We start from the raw sequence: 22,398 nt of genomic DNA on the forward strand, positions 1-22,398 counted from the left end.
GGGTGTGGTGGCAGGTGCCTGTAGTCCCAGTTACTTGGGAGGCTGAGGCAGGAGAATGGCATGAACCCAGGAGGCAGAGCTTGCAGAGAGCCGAGATTGCGCCACTGCACTCCAGCCTGGGTGACAGAGCGTGACTCTGTCTCAAAAACACACACACACACAAAACAACAAACAAGCAAACAAAAAACAACCAGCCCTGTCTTTAAGCATGTGATTTGAGGAAATTTGACTTAATTTCTAAAAATCTATGTCAGTTTGTCAGTCAAATGAAGAGCTGAATCATAATTCTGAAGATTCTTGTAGGTCTAATAGATTAAATAATTACATTAATGTCTGTTTTACATAGGAATAAGACATATACCTAAAGACAAATGACAAATACATTAAAGCAAATAAATATAACCAATTTATGACAGTTTTAAATCACTTCAGATTTATTTAGGCTCACAATTAAACAGGACTATAGAAAATATAGAATCTGGAGACAGGATTCATGCCTGTTTTATTCACTGTATCTACAACATCATTAACAGGCAGTCAAAAAACTCACAATTTCTTCAAATATTATGTACCTAACTCTATTCCACGGATTTTCCTAGCTGCTGGAAATAGAGTAGGGAAAAGGAAGTGAATGTCCCTGATATCATAAAACTTCAGGTCTAGCATGGCAAACTTTCAATATAAAAACACAGCCAGGTGCGGTGGCTCACGCCTGTAATCCAAGCACTTTGGCAGGCCGAGGCAGGAGGATCACCTGAGGTCAGGAGTTCGAGACCAACTTGATCAACATGGAGAAACCCTGTCTCTACTAAAAATACAAAATTAGCGGGGCATGGTGGCGCATGCCTGTAATCCCAGCTACTTGGGAGGCTGAGGCAGGAGAATCGCTTGAACCTGGGAGGCAGAGGTTGCAGTGAGCTGAGATCATGCCAGTGCACTCCAGCCTGGGCAACAAGAGCAAAACTCCATCTCCAAAAAAAAAAAAAAAAAAAAAAAAAACCAGAAACAAACAAACAAAAAACACCAAAAAAAAACCCCACAAAGATGAAAGGAGTGATGTGTTGTGATGACATGAAATAGGACAGGGGATGGTGGAAAAAGTGTTATCTGCTGAGACCTTACTAAAAGGAAGAAACCAGCCATTTGATTTTCTGGAGGAAGAGTATTCCAGACAGAGGAAATAACAAATTAGAAAGACCCTAAGGATACGAACAAGTTTGAAGCTTTCAAGAAAAGAAGACCATTTTTTTGTGAAGTGAATGCTTTCCAGTTTATATTTCAGAGACAGACTTAGAAATCTTGTCATGTGGAAAGTGAAGTGAAGGAAGTATGCACAGAGAAGGTTCAATTAGCTCATCTTTGGATGTAAGTAAGGGAAAGCTTCTAGTTATATATAAATGATCATTATCATCAATTTTATTATGAATTAATGCAGCTGGGTATGGTGGCTCATGCCTGTAATCCCAGCACTTTGGGAGGCAGAGGTGGGTGGATTGCTTGAGCCCAGTTGTTTGAGACCAGCCTGGGAACGCAGAGAAATCCCATCTCTACAAAAATACAAAAAAGGTAGCTGGGTGTAGTGGTGTGCACCTGTGGTCCCAATTACTTGGGAGGCTGAAGTGGAGAATCACCTGAGCCTGGGAGGTCAAAGATGCAGTAAGCTGGGTTCGTGACACTGTACTCCAGTCTGGGTGACAGAGTGAGACCCTATCTCAAAAGAAAAAAAAAAAGTTAAATAACCTATCATTTGGCCTATAAAGTTACATTATGGAAAAGTGCATGATTTCTGATAGGCTTTTGAAACACAGGAAATAACTTACAGGTTCCCCAAAATACTTTGAAGATTCACAGGTAGGACAGGTAGGGAACCACTACTGCCACACTGAAAAAAAAAAAAATTAACTGGTGCTTGATATTGGCAGGAAAACATGTCAAACAATATTAGACAATGAGTCTTTGTACACATCCTTAAAACAATACTAATCCTCTTAGTCCTAATGAACAAGCTTTAGTTCTTTCCCATCTCAAGCTTCTAAAAAGATCTTTGTATTTAGATGGAAGGTCTTTCAGATAAAAGAGAGCAGACAGGCCACGCGCGGTGGCTCACGCCTGTAATCCATCACTTTGGGAGACCGAGGTTGAGTTTGAGACGAGACTGACCAACATGGAGAAACCCCGTCTCTACTAAAAATACAGAATCAGCCAGGCGTAGTGGCACATGCCTGTAATCCCAGCTACTTGGGAGGCTGAGGAGGGAGAACTGCTTGAACCCAGGAGGTGGAGGTTGTGGTGACCCAAGATTGTGCCACTGCACTCCAGCCTGGGGCAACAAGAGCGAAATTCCGTCTCAAAAGAAAAAAAAAAAAGAGCAGACACAGGTATGCATAATCCCTCTACCCACTGGACACCTTGTTTCCAGTTGGATAAATCAAACCACTTTTTGTTAGCCACTTTTGTTCACACTAATGGAAAAGACAGTGGAGTCCTTCCAATTAACACAATTTTGCAAATCGCCACAAGCAACAGGACTTTTATGAAATTAGTTGTTAAACAGCTCTTCCCTCTACCCCAAGCAAATACATTTTTTGAGGCTAGAAAAGTCAATTTATCAGTCTTTGGGTTTCCGATACCTAACAATATTATACTGGAACAAGTCCAGCATTAAACAAAAATCTACCATCACCTATATGCTAGGAACTTTACAAATGCCTCATACAATCTGCTCAACTCTTGTAAGGGAGATGGCTTATCACTAAAGTATATTAAGGGAATGCCTGCAGTAAAGGCTTTGTGAATGAAGATGGTAATATATTTGTTTCATTTAGAGGGAAATTTGGTTGAGCAAATTCTCAAAGTATTTGGCTATAATTTTTTTTTCCTTTTGACTATAGAGAGCAATAAGAAAAACCTAGGAAATAAATTGCTGGTTACAAATCCGTAAGTTTTAAAAAACTTATCTGCAGGCCAGGAACGGTGGCTCATGCCTATAATTCCAGCACTTTGGGAGCCCAAGGTGAGCGGATCACTTCAGGCCAGGAGTGACTAGCGTGGCCAAAATGACAAAACCCCACCTCTACTAAAAATACAAAAATTAGCTGGGCATGGTGGTATGCAACTGTAGTCTCAGCTATTTGGAGGCTGAGGCAGGAGAATCGCTTGAACCCAGGAGGCAGAGGCTGCAGTAAGCTGAGATTGTGCCATTGCATTCCAGCCTAGGCAACAGGGCAAGACTCTGCCTCAAAAAAAAAAAAAAAAAAAAAAATTTATCTGCAGATGTGTTTAAAAATCAAATTGTAAATCCCATGCTCCCATTTCTTCTTCATCTAAATGAAGGGGAGAGGATAAGGATGAGTTAGCACTAGGGGACTGACTGACAAAAGAACACATGGACACACATACCAGGACAGAAAAAAAGTTTACCTATGTTTATTTTCAAATACTTCTTTCATATCGTTTAATATATATTGTCTTCCAATAGCAAGGATTTTGTATGTATGTTTTTAAATTGACAGAGCAGGGTCTGTGAACACCCTAAAATTATAGGTAAAAATCTATCTGTGACCATTTTTCACAGCTTTGTTTTATGATTAACATAGAGGGAAAAAGTAGTAGTCAGAGAATTAAGATACTGTTGCTTGCATCGTATGCACAGTATTCTCAGCTATAGTGCACATGATTGCTTGGAAAATCAGAATCAGTTTATTTGTACAGATTTGCTTGGCTTTTTTATTTAATCAGCTCAAAAGAAACATTTGGCTGGGGAAGCTCCAGACACTGATTACTCAATACTATCTTCTATGTTATAAAAGATTCTTTTGGAGTCTTAACTGACAAAAAGCCATTGGAAGGAATGCTTCACAATCTTAAAAAATAAAAAAAATTTCAATGCAAGAAAATATCCAGTAGAGTTATATGTATCTTTACCTCTAATAGTTTCATGCATTTTAATATTAGCTTTTCGTAATCAAGGAATTAAACACATGCACCATTTGACCTTTTATGGTTTTTTCCCCCATGCAGTAAAATTAACTTTCTCTTCATGAAGGAAAATTATTTTTAAAGACTTACTTAAAACTGGAAAAAAAATGAAAGTGTACTCAAATCAGTACATTTCATTAATAAGGCTGAATTACATTAACTGAATGCTTTTAAAACGACCTTCAATCCTCGTAACACTTAAAAGGTGCTGGAGTGATTAATAATGCAGGCCCTAGAGTCAACCTGAAGGGGCTCTACCAATTAAGATAATTGTGTGAACTTCAGCTTATTACTTGGTGCTTCAATTTCCTTATTTAAACTAAGACGGTAATAATAATGCCCACCTCATTGGGGTTGTTATGAGGATAATAAGTGAGACTACTAATACAAATGCTTAGAATAAATTACTATTATAATGACTATTCTACAAATAAAGAAACTAAGGCTTAGAAAAGTTAAGCAACTTGTCTAACATATGAAGCAGGTAATAGTAGAGCAGGGATTAAAAAAACAAAACCAGGTACTACATCTCACGCCAAAGCCTGTATTTCCACTATGTTGTACTGTCTCCTACTATGTCTTCTCATAATAAATCCAGAAAAATTTAAACTCACATGAAAGATGTAACTCAGGAGAGTTGGTTTACATAGTGAGAACAGTTTCTTGTTTAGATTTCACATTTTAAAATAAGTTTTTTTGTGGCATGTTAAAAATTATAAAGCAATAAGTTTAATGCTAAATACTCAAACTATATGACTGTAAAAAACATAAGCGGCTTCTATTCTACTCCCTAATTCTACTCCCCTATGTGTGTTCTCACCTACTGTAATAAATACTTCCTCTAATTAGCCACATGAGCTAATGTGTCCTTTATGTGAAAAATGGGGATAATGATGCCATTTGAAGTTCTAAGATTAAAAATATGAATACAAAGCACTCAGCAGAGTGCCCAACACATAGGCACCCAACAAATGTTACATGTCATTATAGGAAAGTCAGTTTCCAACTCTCCAATTTCCTCATCTTTTCTTTTTAATTTTTTTTTTTTTTTTTTTTTTTTGAGACAGGGTCTTGTTCTGTCACCTAGGCTGAAGTGCAGAGCTCACAGTAGCCTCAAACTCATGGGTTCAAGTGATTCTCCTGCCTCAGCCCCTTACCCCCACCCCTCCAGTAGCTGGGACTATAGGCTCATGCCACCACACCCAGCTAATATTTTAAACTTTTGTTCAGACAGGGTCTCCCTATGTTGCCCAGGCTGGTCTTGAACTCCCACCGGGGCATCCCAAAGTGCTGGGATTACAGGCATGAACCACCACACTTGGCTTTCCTCATCTTTTCAATTGATGACTAACAACAGTAATACTTGTCTTACTTTACAGCATTATTGTCAAAATTAAATTGATAAGAATATACCCTATAAACAGTTAAGTTATAGTAAAGATAAGAATTATACCATTATTAGATGCCCCATCTCTTTAAACAGGCTACTGCAATGCAAACATGACACCAATATAAAAAGACACAAAACAATTGCACCTATCTTTGATTAATATTAAATTAAAATCAGGCAAAATGGGTCACACCTGTAATTCCAACACTTTGGGAGGCCAAGGTGGGTGGATTACCTGAGGTCAGGAATTCGAGACCAGCCTGGCCAACATGGCAAAACCCCAAAAATACAAAATTACTCTACTAAAAATAGAAAAATTAGCCGGGTGTGGTGGTGTGTGCCTATAATCCCAGCTACTTGGGAGGCTGAGGGAGGAGAATCGCTTGAACCCAGGAGGTGGAGGTTGCAGTGTGTCAAGATCTCATCACTGCACTCCAGCCTTGGTGACAGAGTGAGACTGCATCTCAAAAATAAATAAATAAATAAATAAATAAAAATTAATTAAAAGTGCCGTGACATGGGTCAGAACAAAAAAACTATAAAATAACCAAAGCATAAATTTTTAAAAAGTAAAATATTACTCACAATTTTACTAAAATTAAACAATTTTAGTTCCTAAAAATAAAGTACAGTAAGTAGTTTTTAAGGGCCATGTTTCTTTCCCCCAACTGCCACCCCAGGCACTTGAAACAATAAACTGTTGTTAGTTTCAAGCCACAATTAGCTCAGGCTGAAGTCTAAAGCACTTGGAGATATTGATTAAGTAATTATTTTAGGGGAGGGATGAGGTGGTAGAGATGTAATATTTTTAGGAAATGAGTTAAAAAGAAAAGCAAAAATGTCAGCACCTCTAAGATGGCCATAAAGTTGTACTGATGGCTGATAAATTTAGTGTTGAGTGAAAAACATGTACCTCTAGAATGATGATGGCTGGGTTCACAGATTTGCATCATAGGTACCAAGTATTTAAATGTCCACTAGTATTTCAACACTCCAATGATGCATACCTTTAAAATATTTAAGTATATGTAACTGTGATATTGCAAACGATGGAAAAAAAACAACCTCAAGTAGAAAAAAAAAATTGTGAGCAATCTTGAAGGTATTCTGAAAGCTAAACTAGCACTTACCAAATTGTGAGTATAAATATGTGGTCTAGAAATCTAAGTATCAAATTTTAAATTAACAATCTATTGATTGTGATTGTTAACAAACTACCAAATTATTCAGATTTTTCTCCTTAAGTTGATGTTTAAGGATAAAGTCTCAGAGACCATATTTTGTCTTATTAAAAACTGTAGGCAAGCTTTGCTATATAAACTGTATTTGCCAATTATAAACATTTACTGTATCTCCCTTTTTAAAGTGAATGAAATTGCAAGCAGAACCCAATTGAACAAAATTGTGGGTGGGGAGGGGGTGGATAAAAAGTCAAATTTTAAAATAGTGAATTTTCATTGAAATTGTTTTTAAAACAGACTTACTCAGTAGTGTATGTGTTAACATAAAGATAGTGTTTGGTGCCCTAACTTTACTTGTGTATTACTTTACTAGTTTAAAGCCAAAAAAAACCAAAAACATAAAATCCATACAATTAATACAAAATCTGAGACTTTAAGTCAGAGAACACATTAATCTTGGAAAACAGAGCAAGAATACTGCACTAGCTTTTAAAGGTTAGGAGTAATAATCACTGTGAATAATAGGAAACACTTCCAGCTGATTTAAAAACAACCAATAAACACATCTCAGTATTATAGTGCTTTTTTGAAAATGACATAAGCAGGATTGGTTTACCACCACCCTTGTTTCAGTTTCTTTTTATAATATAATGAAATAAACTGGAAAACCCCCAAATTAAAAGCATTTTTGATAATTATTTTTTACTAATTCTTCCACGTTCAAGTAAATAAAACTAACATTTAAAAAAAAGCCCTCATATAAGAGGAAAAAAAAATTTTCCTAAATCTGGGGATTAACATTTTTTTGTGTTGAAAATAGAGAGAGCTGGGTGTGGTGGCTCATACCTGTAATTTCAGCCCCTCAGGGTCTCGCTCTGTTGCCCAGGCTGGAGTACAGTGGAGCAATTTTAGCTCACTGCAACCTCTACCTTTTGGGGTCAAGCCATCCTCCTACTTCAGCCTCCCGAGTAGCTGGGATCACAAGTGCATGCCACACCACGCCCAGTTAATTTTTGTATTTTTTGTAGAGACAGAGTTTCAAGATGTTGCCCAGGCTGGTCTCGAACTCCTGAACTCATGGGATCTGCCTGCTTTCGCCTCCCAAAGTGCTGGAATTACAGGCATGAGCCACCGTACCTGGCCAATCCCAGCACTTTGGAAGGTTGAGGTGGGAGGATTGCTTGAGCCTGGGAGTTGAGACCAGTCTGGGCAATATGGGGAGATCCTGTCTCTATAAAACATTAAACAATTAGCTGGACGTGGTGGCATGAGCCTACAGTCGCAGCTACTGGGGGGCATGGGGTGGAGGTTGAGGCAGGAGGATCACCTGAACCCATGAGTTTGAGGCTGCAGTAAGCTCTGCACTCCAGCCTGGGTGACAAAGTGAAACTCTATCTTGGGGGGGGAAAAATGGGCGGGGGGACAGAAAATATTAGAATCAGATATTAAATCTCCTAGAGCAAGCTGTTTCACGATTCAAAAGTATATAAGAGAAGCAGAGAAAACAAAGAATATACAAACGCATTATTCCAAAGACAATGCACTTTCTCTTTTTTTTTTTTTTTTTTTTTTGAGACGGAGTCTCGCTCTGTGGCCCAGGCTGGAGTGCACTGGCCGGATCTCAGCTCACTGCAAGTTCCGCCTCCCGGGTTTACGCCATTCTCCTGACTCAGCCTCCCGAGTAGCTGGGACTACAGGCGCCCGCCACCTCGCCCGGCTAGTTTTTTGTATTTTTTAGTAGAGACGGGGTTTCACCGTGTTAGCCAGGATGGTTTTGATCTCCTGACCTCGTGATCCGCCCGTCTCGGCCTCCCAAAGTGCTGGGATTACAGGCTTGAGCCACCGTGCCCGGCCCACTTTCTCCATTAGAAAAAATGACCATATCCGACTCTAATAACAACATAATACAAATTTCAAAGCCACATTTGAAACTATCAATAAAATGCAAAATATGTACTGCCTTCACTGAAAAGAAAAGAATGTGTTCTTCGCCAGGCATCGTGGCTCATGCCTGTAATTCCAACACTTTGGGAGGCCAAGGCAGGTGGGCTGCTTGAACCCAGGAGTTTGAGAACAACCTGGGCAATATGGCAAAACTTCATCTCTACCACAAAAAAAAAAAAAAAAAAAGTGAGGTGCCTGTAGTCCCAGCTAGTTGTGAGGCTGAGGTGCAAGGATCCCTTGAGCCAGGGAGGTCAAACCTGCAGTAAGCCTGGGCAACAGAGTGAGACTCTGTCTCAGAACAAAAGGCAAAACAAACAAAAAAGAATGTCCTTTCCTAACTACTTTTAAAGTTGGCAATGATAGGCCTGAAGGGAAAACAAATATGAAACTGCAAGTCTAAATTTTTAAAGAAAGAAAGCTCAAATGTTCTCTCAATAAATAACTTTTACCATAAGATAGCAGCCCCCACAGATAAGGCAATATTCTGAAAGATAAACATAATACAATTTGAAATAGGCTAAATTTGTTACTTTACACAAAAAGAAACTTCCTAGAATGTCTGCTAAACAAATACTTTGCTCTTACTTGACTCCATTTTATAAACAAATGTGCTTGCAAATCTGCACAAATTAACTCAATTTACTTTTACTATAATTTCAGACTTCAATAATCCATCCCATCAATTGTACTTTTTATCTATGTCTTTATAAATTTTAATGGTAGAGACAAGCTGCGCTATACTTTGATAACAGTCTTACTTTCTGTTATGAAACAAAACAGTACCCTTTGGCCAATGTGATTTTTAGGTTTAACATAAATTTGGTTTCTTCACTTTCTTTTTGCATTTAGCAAAGAAGTTTGAAGAGGGAAGGCTTTCATCACATAAATAAAATGAATATAATAAATACTAGCTAGACAATTCCATTACAAAAGGTAGCTGTGCAGAAGTCTGCAGCCTTGACACAGGAGACATTCATTTCATATTATTTTGGTAATGTATATAAAGTCAATTTTTCTAAAAAAGCAAATACTTTGACTTAAATGCCAGTGTTGGAAAAGAGTTAGAATTTTTGCTTTCAATGTATTCTCCTTAAAACAATTGAAATGGAGTTAATTCTCATATAAGTATTTATAACTACTTTTTCATAAAGAAGCTCAATTGAAGTTGATTAGCTTTCAGTTTCCGTCAATTTGAGACAAAACATGTTATTTTCTCTATTGCATGAGGTAATAATTTTCACTGTAACTTGCTCAATCTGCACTTACTACATAAATACAATACAGCACGCTGGGTGCGGTGGCTCACACCTGTAATCCCAGCAATTTGGGAGGGCGAGACAGGTGGATCACATGAGGCCAGGAGTTTGAGACCAGTCTGGCCAACATGGTGAAACCCTGCCTCTACTAAAAAAATACACAAATATTAGCCAGGTGTGGTGGCGCATACCTGTAATACCAGCTTCTTGGGAGGCTGAGGCACGAGAAATCACTTGAAGCTGGGAGGTGGAAGTTGCAGTGACTAAGATTGAGCCATTCACTCCAGTCTGGGTGACAGAGTGAGACTCCATCTCTCTCTCTCTCACACACACACATGCACACACACGCAGCACACACCACACATTGTATTACAGTAACGAGTACATTCTTACATATGTCAGTTTATATCTATTAGAGTTTACCACAAGCATATGGCCACCGGGATTTTTTTTTTTCAGAATTACTCTTTGCCATTTAACAGAATATACTTTCCTTATACATGATGAAACAATGTTTTAATAAGTATCATTAAATGTCAATAATGAAATATTTAACTTCAAGAACAACAAATTAAAAAATTATACCTTGTTGTTATTTTTTAATAAATTGAACTAGGCAGGGTGTGGTGGCTCATGCCTATAATCCCAGTGCTTTGGAAGGCCCTAGATGGAAGGATTGCTTGAGGCAGCTCATGCCTATAGTCCCAGTGCTCTGGAAGGCCCTAGATGGAAGGATAGCTTGAAGCCAGGAGTTCAAGACCAACCTTGGCAACACACACTTGTTTCTACAAAAAAAAAAAAAAACCATTAGCTGGGCATGGTTGTGTGATGGCTATTCAGGAAGCTGAAGTGGGAGGACCGCTTGAGCCCAGGATTTCGAGGTTGCAGTGAGCTGTGATCACACCATGGTACTTCATCATGGGTGACAGAGTGAGACCTGGTCTCTTAAAAAAAAAAAGAACCAAAGAAGAATCTATTGTAGGGGGAGGTGTGGTGACTGTAAAATTTTGTACTCGAGCAATTCAATTCTCCAAAGGTGGGTTGTTACTTCCCCAAAGGTAGGTTGTTACTTCCTACAAAAGAGAAAAAGGTGGTTCTTTAATAAATAAATCTTCTTAAAAACAACTGAAATGTCTCTTACTATGACTGCAGGATTAAAAAAAAAAGCAAGTCGGGAATTATGAACAGCCACTAGGCAAGTCATGGTGATTAAAAAGAAAGGTTTTGGAAACAGATCTAGGTTAAAATTCCTGGTTGTGCTATTCAGAGAAACTTGTGAGGTTGGGTAAGTTTCTTTACCCCTTTTAGCCTCAATTTCCTCATCAGCAAAATTAGTCACTGTGTTAAATAAGAAATAGCAAATAGAGGTATTATTAGCACTGAGCTTGGTATGGGCCCAATAAGGCAGCTATTACCATTACTGCAAAGGCAAGTTGACCAGGGACCTCATTAATAACCTTGCAAAAGCTGCTATGGTCGTTTTCCTTTAAAACTCAGGCTGGGTACAGTGGCTGACACCTGTAATCCCAGCACTTCGGGAGGCCGAACTGGGCAGATCGCTTGAGGCCGGGAGTTCGAGACCAGCCTGACCAACATGGCGAAACTCCGCTTCTACTAAAAAATACAAAAATTAGCCATGCGTGGTGGTGCGCGGTTATAATCCCTGCTGCTGGAGAGAATGCATCAGGAGAATCACTTGAACTTGGGAGGAGGAGGTTGCGGTGAGCCAGGATCACGCCACTGCAATTCAGCTTAGGCGATAGAACGAGGCTTTGTCTCAAAAAAAAAAAAAAAAAAAAAAAAAAAAAAAAAAAAAAAAAAAATCAAGACAAAAACCACTCTTTGCTTTTTTTGCAGGGTAACAACTATTGGTAACTTTCTCTTGTTCGATATTACTGAAAAGGACTCTACAGAACTAAGAACAAAAAGGGTAGAGTTAAAAACCGAATTTTACAGGTAGCAATAACCTGGACTCAGGTAAAAGTGCGTGATGAAGAATTTGTCAAAGGGACTTCATCCTAGCTTTCAACTATTCTACCAATCCTCAGTAGACTTGATGGGGGTTAAAATGGTATTCCCTGGCATACGCTTTTAAAACAAAATCATTTCAGGCAAAAGAAAAGTCTAGGCCCGGCGCGGTGGCTCAAGCCTGTAATCCCAGCACTTTGGGAGGCCGAGACGGGCGGATCACGAGGTCAGGAGATCGAGACCATCCTGGCGAACACGGTGAAACCCCGTCTCTACTAAAAAAATACAAAAACCTAGCCGGGCGAGGTGGCGGGCGCCTGTAGTCCCAGCTACTTGGGAGGCTGAGGCAGGAGAATGGCGTGAACCCGGGAGGCGGAGCTTGCAGTGAGCTGAGATCCGGTCACTGTACTCCAGCCTGGGTGACAGAGCGAGACTCGGTCTCAAAAGAAAAAAAAAAAAAAAAAAAAAAAAAAAGTCTAGCACCCAGGATAGTACATACTAGGGAGGATGAAACTTAGTAATTACTTGTTGAATGAATCAATAAGTTGTACATTTCAGATGAAAACTTTAATTTCCTAGGAAACACCGACTTATTGAACAAAATTTTCATTTGCTATTATTCCGGACTTACCAAGAGCTCAAGATTCAAGTTTTTATCTTCACTTATTTCAAAAACCTTATGCGGTAGGAATTATCCCCAAAGTAATGAAAAAGAGGAATGAGCTTTAAAAGCGGTTGAGTAAACTGCCTAACGTTAACACAGTTTCTAAAGTAAAGAAGCAGCTGAGATTTGAACTTGTTTTTTAGGGGCTCAAAAATCCAAGTTGTCTGAGCTTCACTAAAGCTTGTACCACTACCTGTCTCCCTAAACTGTCTGATACAGAGAACATTTACTACATTTTAAGATTTTTGTTTTTGTCTTCTATGTTGCCAGTTCTTCCACTTCACATTACCTCCTTTGCTGGGTGGGCTATATACCCTCAATACAACGAGAATGGTGTCAGAGTACAGGCCCTGAGAACAGAAAATTTGTTTTACTCCGTACGCCGGAGGTCTGGCGCCACCACCACAAGCGACAAACACAGGCTGGGGTCCAGAAAGCCTGCCGACCGCGCCCAGATCTCAAGTTTTTAGTCCAGGCCCACGTTCAGACTAGGAGAGGGGAGAAGAGAGGGTTATCTTTCCTGACACCCTCGCCACGGTGGAAGCACGGAGGAGAAGGGTGGAGTCGCAGTAACAGTTTAAACAATAAACCCAAAACCCCTCTTAAGCCCGTCAAACGCACTTACTTGAGCGAAGTAATTCCAGGACGCTAGGCCGGCACCGGCAACGGAAAGGGCTTCTCTGTCTGCCGGCCCAGGCGCTGGTGCTGACGACATCTGGACTGCGCCTCAGAGAGTGAAGGCCCAGCGCGAGTCCGCGAGCCAGGCGCACAGAGCGCGCGCTCACGAAAGGGGCGTGGCATCCCAGCGGCGCCACCTTTAAGCGTCATGGGCGGGGCTGCAGCTTCCGGACTTAGGACTTTGAACATGTCACGCCTGAAACGGATAGCGGGGCAGGATCCCCGTGCTGGTTTCAAAGCCGCTGGAAGAGACTGCGGTACCTCGGTACCCCAAGGGCTATTGAAGGCAGCGAGGAAGAGCGGCCAGTTAAACCTGTCGGGTAGAAACCTCAGTGAAGGTAAGACCCAGAGGTACTATCCTATTGTGTCTCCCGTCAGAAAGCCTTTGGCCCAGGAAACCTCCCTTTTCTCTGGGCTGGCTTTGGCCGCTTTCTCAGATTGCTAGCCAGAATTTCTGTGCTCTGATCTAATTCCTGTGCTCATTTCGACCGTTTTGGTCAGCCCAGTTCAGTTCCTTCCCAGGTTCCCGCCATCTCTGTTAAAGGGACCCTGCTAAAAATACGGTCTAAATTTAAACGGGGCGCTTTCTGGGATTCTCACATTCTGTGGGATGAGCAACATAATATGTGACGAAACTAGCTATCAAATCACGGGCAAATTTTTTGTTTCTTTGGCTCTTATTTTCCTCCTCTTATTTTAATCTTCAAGGGCAATTACCAAAGCCAAAATTATGTATTTTATCGGCCCCTTTGTGAAACTGCACTGTTCCCTGCCGAGACGCTCTTCTGTATGCAACTGTGCAGAGTCCTAATTACAAGGAATAATGAGTATATTTTCTGAGTTGAAGATCAGGATAGATGCCACACAGAGTGTTTGAATGTGGGGACATCTTGAGAAACCTGTTAAAGACCAACAAGCACAAATCTGGATATCATGAATGAATGGTCAGATGCTCTTCTGATTGTCGTGTGTATGTAAGAGGGAGAGGGAGGGGAATGGAGATATGGAGAAATAGAGCATTCTTCCTGTAATGTTTTTCTTAGTTTATATTTAGGTTTAAAGACTGATTAAAACTCTCCATTTTCCTTCTAATGATTGCCTTCTTATTGTGACATGTATCAAGTAGATTAGGCAAGCAAATGCTTGCTGAATGAATGAAAGGACATATGACATAGAATCCCTACTCCACCTAAAAGAGTTTTTGATCAATGGGAACATATGCATTTTCAAACTACATATATACATATATACATATATATATACTACATATGTACATATATACATATATATATACACACACTTGGTTTCCCCAAAGCCTGAAACATTTTTCTCTAAACTTGCATACCTAACTATCACGCTAACACTCTGTTCTCTTACCTAATTTTTTTTTTTTTTTTTTTTTTTTTTGAGACGGAGTCTCGCTCTGTCGCCCAGGCTGGAGTGCAGTGGCCGGATCTCAGCTCACTACAAGCTCCGCCTCCCAGGTTTACGCCATTCTCCTGCCTCAGCCTCCCAAGTAGCTGGGACTACAGGCGCCCGCCACCTCGCCCGGCTAGTTTTTTGTATTTTTTTTTTTTTTTTTAGTAGAGACGGGGTTTCACCTTGTTAGCCAGGATGGTCTCGATCTCCTGACCTCGTGATCCGCCCGTCTCGGCCTCCCAAAGTGCTGGGATTACAGGCTTGAGCCACTGCGCCCGGCCCTTACCTAATTTTTTAACAGTATTTATCACTATTAGAATTTATATTACCTAATTTTTTAACAGTATTTGTCACTATTATTATATAAACATAATATCATTTATGTTTTTTGTCTTCTCTGCCCTCCAACTAAAAGATTAATACCATGAAGTTAGTGAGCTTTGTTTTATGCTTTGTTGTATTTCTATCACTGAAAATAGTGCTTTGTACATAGTAGAGTCTTATTAAATATTGTGGAAGCAATAAGTAAGTGAATGAGTATTCTCAAATCATAAGTGGTGTACTGGAATGTACTTATTGACTAGACTCAGGTGGTTTAGTCTGTTAAACTTTAAGAGAGCACATGGATTCTGACTCTTAGGTCCGTGATGATATGGATTAGAACTGCTTAGGCTATTGTTGTATAACCAGAACCTAACACTTACCTGGTACCTAAAATGATTTTAAATGAGTGAATAAACAGTATTTCATAGGAGGGAAAAATATAAATGGGAGAAACTCATGGTATTTGTAGCTTATATATAAAAAAGGAATCCCTGTTACTATAATATAGAAGGTCTTTCCCTGTCTGGCTGTATGTAGCCTTCAGTTTCATCACTTGTCACTGAAACTTTAATAGGCAAATCACTGTAATTCTGAACTATTTGCAGTTCGTTACAGGGTCATGCGTCTTATCTTCCTATCTTTGCTCACATAACATTGAGATGGTTAATCACTCTGTGCCCTAATTTCTCATTTGTTATGCAGGAGTAGTAACAGGACCTATTAAGGTTTAAATGAGATAAAATGAAGTAAAGTGCCTGGTACATAAAAAGTACACAGTAAAAATTCACCATTGCTATTATCATGGCAGTAACCTTCTAATTGGTTTCCTGGAGTTTTTACTTTACATCTCACTGTTGCTACTCCAGAGGCTGAGGCAGGAGGATCACTTGAGTCCAGGAGTGTAAGGCTGTAATGCCTTATGATCGCACTTGTGAATAGCCACTGCACTCTAGCCTGGACAATATTGTGAGACCCTGTCGATAAACGACAACAACAACTACCCTCACACTCTGAATCCTAGTATCATTACCAAGAGTCATTTTTTCCCAAACAGATCTTACATCACTCAAAACGTTTAATGACTTCCCATAGCCCAGAAGATACAGTATAGGTAAGGTTTTTAGCACAGCATACAAAAGCCTTTCTAATCCTTTCCCTTAACTATATACTCTGTGGCCTCTTTTCAGCATCGTATGCTTTAATAATGATAGCAGCTCATGCCTGTAATCCCAGCACTCTGGAAAATTGAGAGGCAGGAGGGTCGCTTTGAGGCCAGGAATTCAAGACCAGCCTGGGGCAACATAGTGAGACCCCATCTCTACAAAAAAATAAAAGAATTAGATGAGCATGGTGGCATGCGCCTATAGTCCTAGCTACTTGGAAGGCTGAGGTGGGAGGATTGTTTGAGCCTGAGTTGGAGGCTGCAGTGAGTGCTATGATTGTTACCTTGCACTCCAGCTTGGGGAAGAGAGTGAGATCCTGTCTCTAAAATAATAATAATAATGATACTAACAAAAATTACCTTCCCCCCAAAAAACCATACTTAAAAATTTTTTAAAGGACTATTTTAATGAAAGTTGAGCAGATGGTACATTATAGTCTCATATACCCTCTGTCTCCAGCTTACAGTTTCCTCTGTTATTAACATCTTGCATTAATATAGTACATTTATTATAATTGATGAACCAATATTGATACATTATTATTAACTGAAGTTCATAGGTTTATTAGGGTTCATTCTTACTGTTGTACAGGTCCGTGAAATTGACAAATGCATGTCATGTATCCACCATTAGAGTATCATAAAGAATAATTTCACTGCCCTAGAAATCCCCTGTGCTCTACCCATTCATTCCTTACCCATCTTCCCCTGAACTGTGGGCAACCAGTGATCTTTTTCCTGTTTCTGTAGTTTTACCTTTTCCAGAATGTCTCTTAATTCGAATCATACCAGTACGTAACCTTTTCAAACTGATGGTTTAACTTATCAGTATGCATTTAAGGTTCATCCATGTATTTTTGATGACTTAATCATTTATTTCTTTTTATTGCTGAGTAATATTCCATTGTATGGATGTACCATTTTGTTCATTCACCTTTTGAAGGGCATCTTGGATACTTCCAGTTTTTGGCAGTTATGAATAAAGCAGCTATAAACATTTATGTTCAGGTTTTTGTCTGGATATATGTTCAACTCATTTGGATAAGAGCCTAGGAGCATGATCCCTGGATCATATAAGACTGTGATGAGCCATGTAAGAAACCGTCAGACTACTAATATGTACCATTTCACATTTCCACAAGGAATAAATGAAAGTTCTCTCCTCCACATTCTTACCAGCATTTGGTATGATCAGGTTTTTGGATTTTAACCATTTTAGTGGGTGTATTGTGTTATCTTATTGTTTAAATTTAGTATTTCCTAGTGACATATGATGTTGAGTATTTTTTAATATGCTCATTTGCCATCTGTATATCTCTTTGGTGAGGTGTCTATTAATTTTTGCCCGTTTTTTAATTGGGCTCATTTCCTTATTGTTGATCATAGTTGTCTTTTTATGCCACTTGTTTCTGCTCAGCAACTGATTGTTCAATGAATAAGTGACATATATAAATAGACTGGTGGCTTGTTGGTTATGATTCTTAAATTTTGTATCATATAAAGCCTAGATAAATGCGGCAGAGGTGTTTTTTGACCCAGTTGAAAGTAATCGCAGAAAGTGATTTTTCTTTTCTGATAAACTTACTAGCTTGTCCCTTGTACTGATTCCTTGCATGTTGTATTTTTAATATATGTTAATCTAAAAATAGTCTTATTATCTTTGTTTTTACCCCAAAGTATTAGTACCTCAAATTATGAATTACATTCAAGATATATTTAGGTTTTTTTTTTTTAGAGACAGGGTCTTGCTCTGTCACCCAAGCTGGATGACAGAGGTTTTATATACTATATTCTTATAATAGTAAGCTAGAGAAAAGAAAATGTTATTAAGAAAATCATAAGGAAGAGAAAATATATTTACTATTCATCAAGTGGAGTGGATCATCATAAAGGTCTTCATTGTCATCATCTTCACACTGAGCAGGCTGAAGAGGAGTAGGAAAAGCAGGGGGTGGCCTTGCTTTCTCACGGGTGGCAGAGGCAGCAGAAAATCCATATGTAAGTGAACCTATGCAATTCAATCACATATTGTGCAAGGATAAATTGTACTTTCTTTTTGTAGGCTCTAGTTCTTTTTTGAAAAATACCATTTACCATAAATAAATAATATTTATTATTTTCTTGTTTATAAAAGCAGGTCTGCTGTGGAAAGATTAGAATCTATAGAGAAAAGCATGAAAAGTGAAGAAGCCAGCCAGGGTTAATCACTGTTAAATGTTGTAGAGATTTTTCTTCTAATACTCTGTGTGTGTGTGTGTGTGTGTGTGTGTGTGTGTGTGTGTGTGAGAGACTATGTATAATTTTACTATTTTTTATTTTTTATTTAATTTAGTTTATTGATTGAGACAGGATCTCACTCTGTTGCCCAGGGTGGAATGCAGTGGTGAGATCATGGCTCACTGCAGCCTTGACCTCCTGAGCTCAAAAGTGATTTTCCACCTCGGCCTCCCAAGTATCTGAGACTACAAGGATGTGCCACCATGCTGGGCCAATTTTTATATTCTTTGTAGAGATGAGGTCTTGCTATGCTGCCCAGGCTGGTCTTGAACTCCTGAGCTCAAGCGACCTGTCCACTTCAGCCTGACAAAATGCAGGGATTACAGGCATGAACTGTTGTGCCTGGCCCTATTTTTTATTTTTAACAAATTTAGAATTGCACTGACTCCTGTTTTTCTGACTTCTAATTGTACATTTTCATTGTCACTTGAAAAATCTTATTTTTAGTGGCTGTATAATAGTCCATCTTATGACTACTATAATTAATATGTATTAATATTTAAACAATCAAATTTTGTTGGCAATTTTAAGTAATAATTCTGAGTGTCAGTTCTATAACTTACTTAGAAAGATATTCTCAAATAGAAATAATTGTTAATGACCAACTTCAAAGGAAAATATTGTACATGTAAGTGACAGCTCTTTTTAGGAGCAGCAACATGAGAATATATTGTCAGTTTGGTTCAGTGTTGCAGCTCTTTTTCATTGGACTAGATAAAATGAAGATGGAGTTGTAAAGAGGTGTTGATTGATGCTTTCCAGCTGCAGGGCCATGGCAGAACAGTAGTGCAAGAATGTTATTGGATGATTATCTAAAACTGAGGAAAAGTAAAAGGTGCCAGAGTTTGGAACAAAAGAATACTGTAAATTCTAATGGAAACTGCACTGTTGATGGGAAAGGCAAATTGGTAAGAGGATAATTCATTAAACAAGCCAGTTAAATTAGCTTGAAAACTAATTATTTGAAAGGGAAATATGGGTGTAAGACTATCCTGCCTTATCTTGAAGAGAGCAGTTTGGTTACCTTTTATTTGTGTAATTAAGTAATTAGGTCTAGGGCACCTAATCATCAAGAAAACCTACTGTTCTAGGGTAATGAGAATTTGCCTTATTCAATACATATAGTTTGTTGGGACAGAATAAAAAGTGTGACACAGGGTTAGGTGTGCTGTGGCTCACACCTTTAATACCAACACTTCGGGAGGCCAGAGCAGGTGGATCACTTGAGCCTGGGAGTTCAAGAACAGTCTGGGCAACAAGGCAAAACCTCGTCTCTACTAAAAATAAAAAAATTAGCCGGGCATGGTGGCACACCCCTGTAGTCCCAACTACTTGGAAAGCTGAGGCAAGAGGATCACCTGCATCGGGGAGGTCGAGGCTGCAGGGAGCTGTGATCTGGCCACTGCATTCCAGTCTGGGTGACAGAGTGAGATCCTGTCTCCAAAAACAAAAAATAAACAAAAAAAAGTTTAACACAAACTGTATATTTTCAAGGTTTTAAATAGCCATCCTAAATCTGTATAATCCATGTTCTGCTTTACTATTTAGCTTGATTCTGTATTTTGACTACTAGTGGTTTAATGGAACTTATTGTGATATTTCTAAATAGCTAATGAAAATTAACCAAAGTATCCAAAGTATCCAGAATATTTTAATAACAAATAATTCCAGAAAAAAACTGTGCTTCCTGGTGAGGTGATTGTTAAAACAAGCTAATTCTTAAACAATTGTTAGAAATTAAAGCAAGAGGAAAGCCCATATATATGTATATGTGTATATGTACACATACACACATGTATACATACACACATACCCATGTGTATATATATGTGCCAGAATCTTAAGGTTAACATTTAATCTTTAGTCTATTAAAATCTAAGGAAGTCTTTGTGTTTGGATTACAAGACAAGGAACTAGATAGTTAATTGAAAGTCGTATTCCTGTTTCTTGATTCATTAAAATAATTGTTCTGAACTTAACGTCTCAACCTCTTGAGATATATATGTCAAGTTATTATTACCAATGTCAGCTTTTTTTATAAATTAGTGCAAATTTAAATTATTCCTTTATTAATGTCAGCTCACTCATCTGCATTTTAATATGTTTTCTTGAGTAGGAGAGGAAAAGGAGGAGTTAGACAACAAGTGAATGTCCTCTGTCATAGATACTGTCATAGGAAAAAACAGACTGGGAAAAATGGAATTACAGTTTTATTAAGGCTTATCTTCATCATAAAGGTGAAGGTACTCTCAAAGTAATAAATTTGGGTATGTTTTCCTCTCACAGAGATTGGTAAAAATACTTTCCTTTTCATATGTTAAACGTTGTTTCATTTTTCTTACAATGTCCTTGATGGACTTTAGGATAGAACAGTTCCCATTATGCTTTCTAACTTAATAATGGCTCAGATGGTCTAAATCACAAAGATACATCCCTTTGAGTCATACTCAAGCTGCAACTAAGTTGATGCTTTTCATATAACTCTTTGTCTTTGGGGTGTGTATTTGTGTGTATTTTTTCTCATTAAAATTTAAAGATTATCTGAAAGTGACAGTGCAGAATTGTGCTTTGCCAATATGGGGTTCTTTAATGTATGAGTCCATTGGTTGCCATGAATAAACTACTGTGGAGAAAACTGGAATATTTATCGATGAGCTTTCCCTGATTTTTTACATAGTGATTTGATTTCTTGGTTTATTCTTTTAAAGTGCTCATAATTGGGTAGACAGTTCAGTGAATAACATTTGTAGGATAAGCTTGTTATCATCAGAATACTACCCTAAACCTAGCATAACCCTTTTTATACTACTGTTGTTAGGTCCTAGCATTTAAGTGTCAGTGGGGACCTCTCGTTTAATCAACAAGGCAACTGGGGACCAGAGAATGCCATATTAGGTTACTGACCAATATAATTAGTTGCAGTGTTTAAACCACAGCCTTAGGTCCCTGACTCTTAGATCAGTGGTCTGTCTGAGATACCATACCGTGTATCACAGTTTAACATGTTTACTGTTTTTTGGAAGATAGGAATTGACATATGCTAGGATATGGACCTTAAGGGGAATTGGACATGATTTTCTGCCTTAAGGAAATAATTACTGTCATTACTGTGGGTGATCGTGATATCTATGAAGTTGTCCAAAAAAGTCAAAAAAGATTTTTAAATCTCATGGTTTGTTGCTCCTACAGTTTACTGGCTACATTTTTTTTTTTTTTTTTTTTTTTGAGATGGAGTCTCACTCTGTTGCCCAGGCTAGAGTGCAATGGTGTGATCTTGGTTCGCTGCAACCCCTACCTCCCGAGTTCAAGAGATTCTCCTGTGTCAGCCTCCCAAGTAGCTGGGATTACAGGCACCTGCCACTATGCCCAGCTAATTTTCTCTTTTTTTTTTGTATTTGTAGTAGAGATGGGGTTTCACCATGTTGGTCAGGTTGGTCTCGAACTCCTGACCTCAGGTGATCCACCTGCCTTGGCCTCCCAAAGTGCTGGGATTATAGGCATGAGCCACTGTGCCCAGCCACATTCTTTCATCCTTCTGTGCAAACACCATTTTAAGCATGTTTTTTATTTCTTCTCTATCTCTTTATCCACCCGTATCGTAAATATTCTCCCCAAACTAGGTAGTTCTCTGTGATCAACCCATTTGTGAGTCCTCATTTCTATAGTTAGCTGTTAACCAGTGGAAAAAAAGAGTAAGACAGTTTGCTTTAAAAAAAAAAAAAAAAAAAAATCCGGGGGTTGGGGGGCTAGGTGTGATTGCTCATGATTATAATCCCAGCACTTTGGGAGGCCAAGGTGGGAGGATCACTTGAGACCAGGAGTTCAAGACCAATCCGGGCAACATAATGAGACCCCGTCTCTACAAAAAATTTACAAATAAGCTGGATGTGGTGGCACATGCCTGTAGTCCTCATAGTTCCAGCTACTTGGAAGATGAAGGCAGGAGGTGCATCCTGAAGCCATGAGTTCGAGGCTGCAGTGAGCTATGATCATACCACTGCACTCCAGCCTGGGTGACAGGCTCTCAAAAAAAAAAAATCAAATCTTTTTTTCCCCCCCACTATTTTTTAGGGCCATGTTGTCCATTGTGGAAGCCTGTACTCGTGTTGGCTTTTTAAATTTTAAATAATCAAAACTAAATACGATTAAAAATCAAG

General features: G+C 38.8%; 2 protein-coding genes across 10 annotated transcripts in view; one reads left to right on the plus strand and one right to left on the minus strand.

Moving 5' to 3' along the window:
- SRSF11 (serine and arginine rich splicing factor 11) overlaps positions 1-13,139 on the minus strand; it is a 48,037-nt gene extending 34,898 nt beyond the window's left edge. For 4 of the 9 annotated variants that reach the window (XM_023209630.2, XM_023209624.2, XM_023209605.2 and 1 more), the window contains exon 1: positions 13,007-13,139. The gene's annotated coding sequence lies outside the window, so the exon portion shown is untranslated. Of the gene's footprint in view, positions 1-1,820; positions 1,841-13,006 lie in introns of those variants that run through there. The other 5 variants (XM_023209643.3, XM_023209633.3, XM_023209612.3 and 2 more) reach the window with 3 other exon arrangements.
- LRRC40 (leucine rich repeat containing 40) overlaps positions 13,116-22,398 on the plus strand; it is a 63,411-nt gene continuing 54,128 nt past the window's right edge. The window contains exon 1 of the mRNA XM_023209593.3: positions 13,116-13,397. Coding sequence (XP_023065361.1) covers positions 13,208-13,397 — 190 coding nt within the window. The 5' untranslated portion in view covers positions 13,116-13,207. The remainder of the gene's footprint in view (positions 13,398-22,398) is intronic.

The sequence above is a fragment of the Piliocolobus tephrosceles genome, chromosome 1 (genome assembly GCF_002776525.5).
Source record: "Piliocolobus tephrosceles isolate RC106 chromosome 1, ASM277652v3, whole genome shotgun sequence".
NCBI classification, from domain to species: Eukaryota; Metazoa; Chordata; class Mammalia; order Primates; family Cercopithecidae; genus Piliocolobus; species Piliocolobus tephrosceles.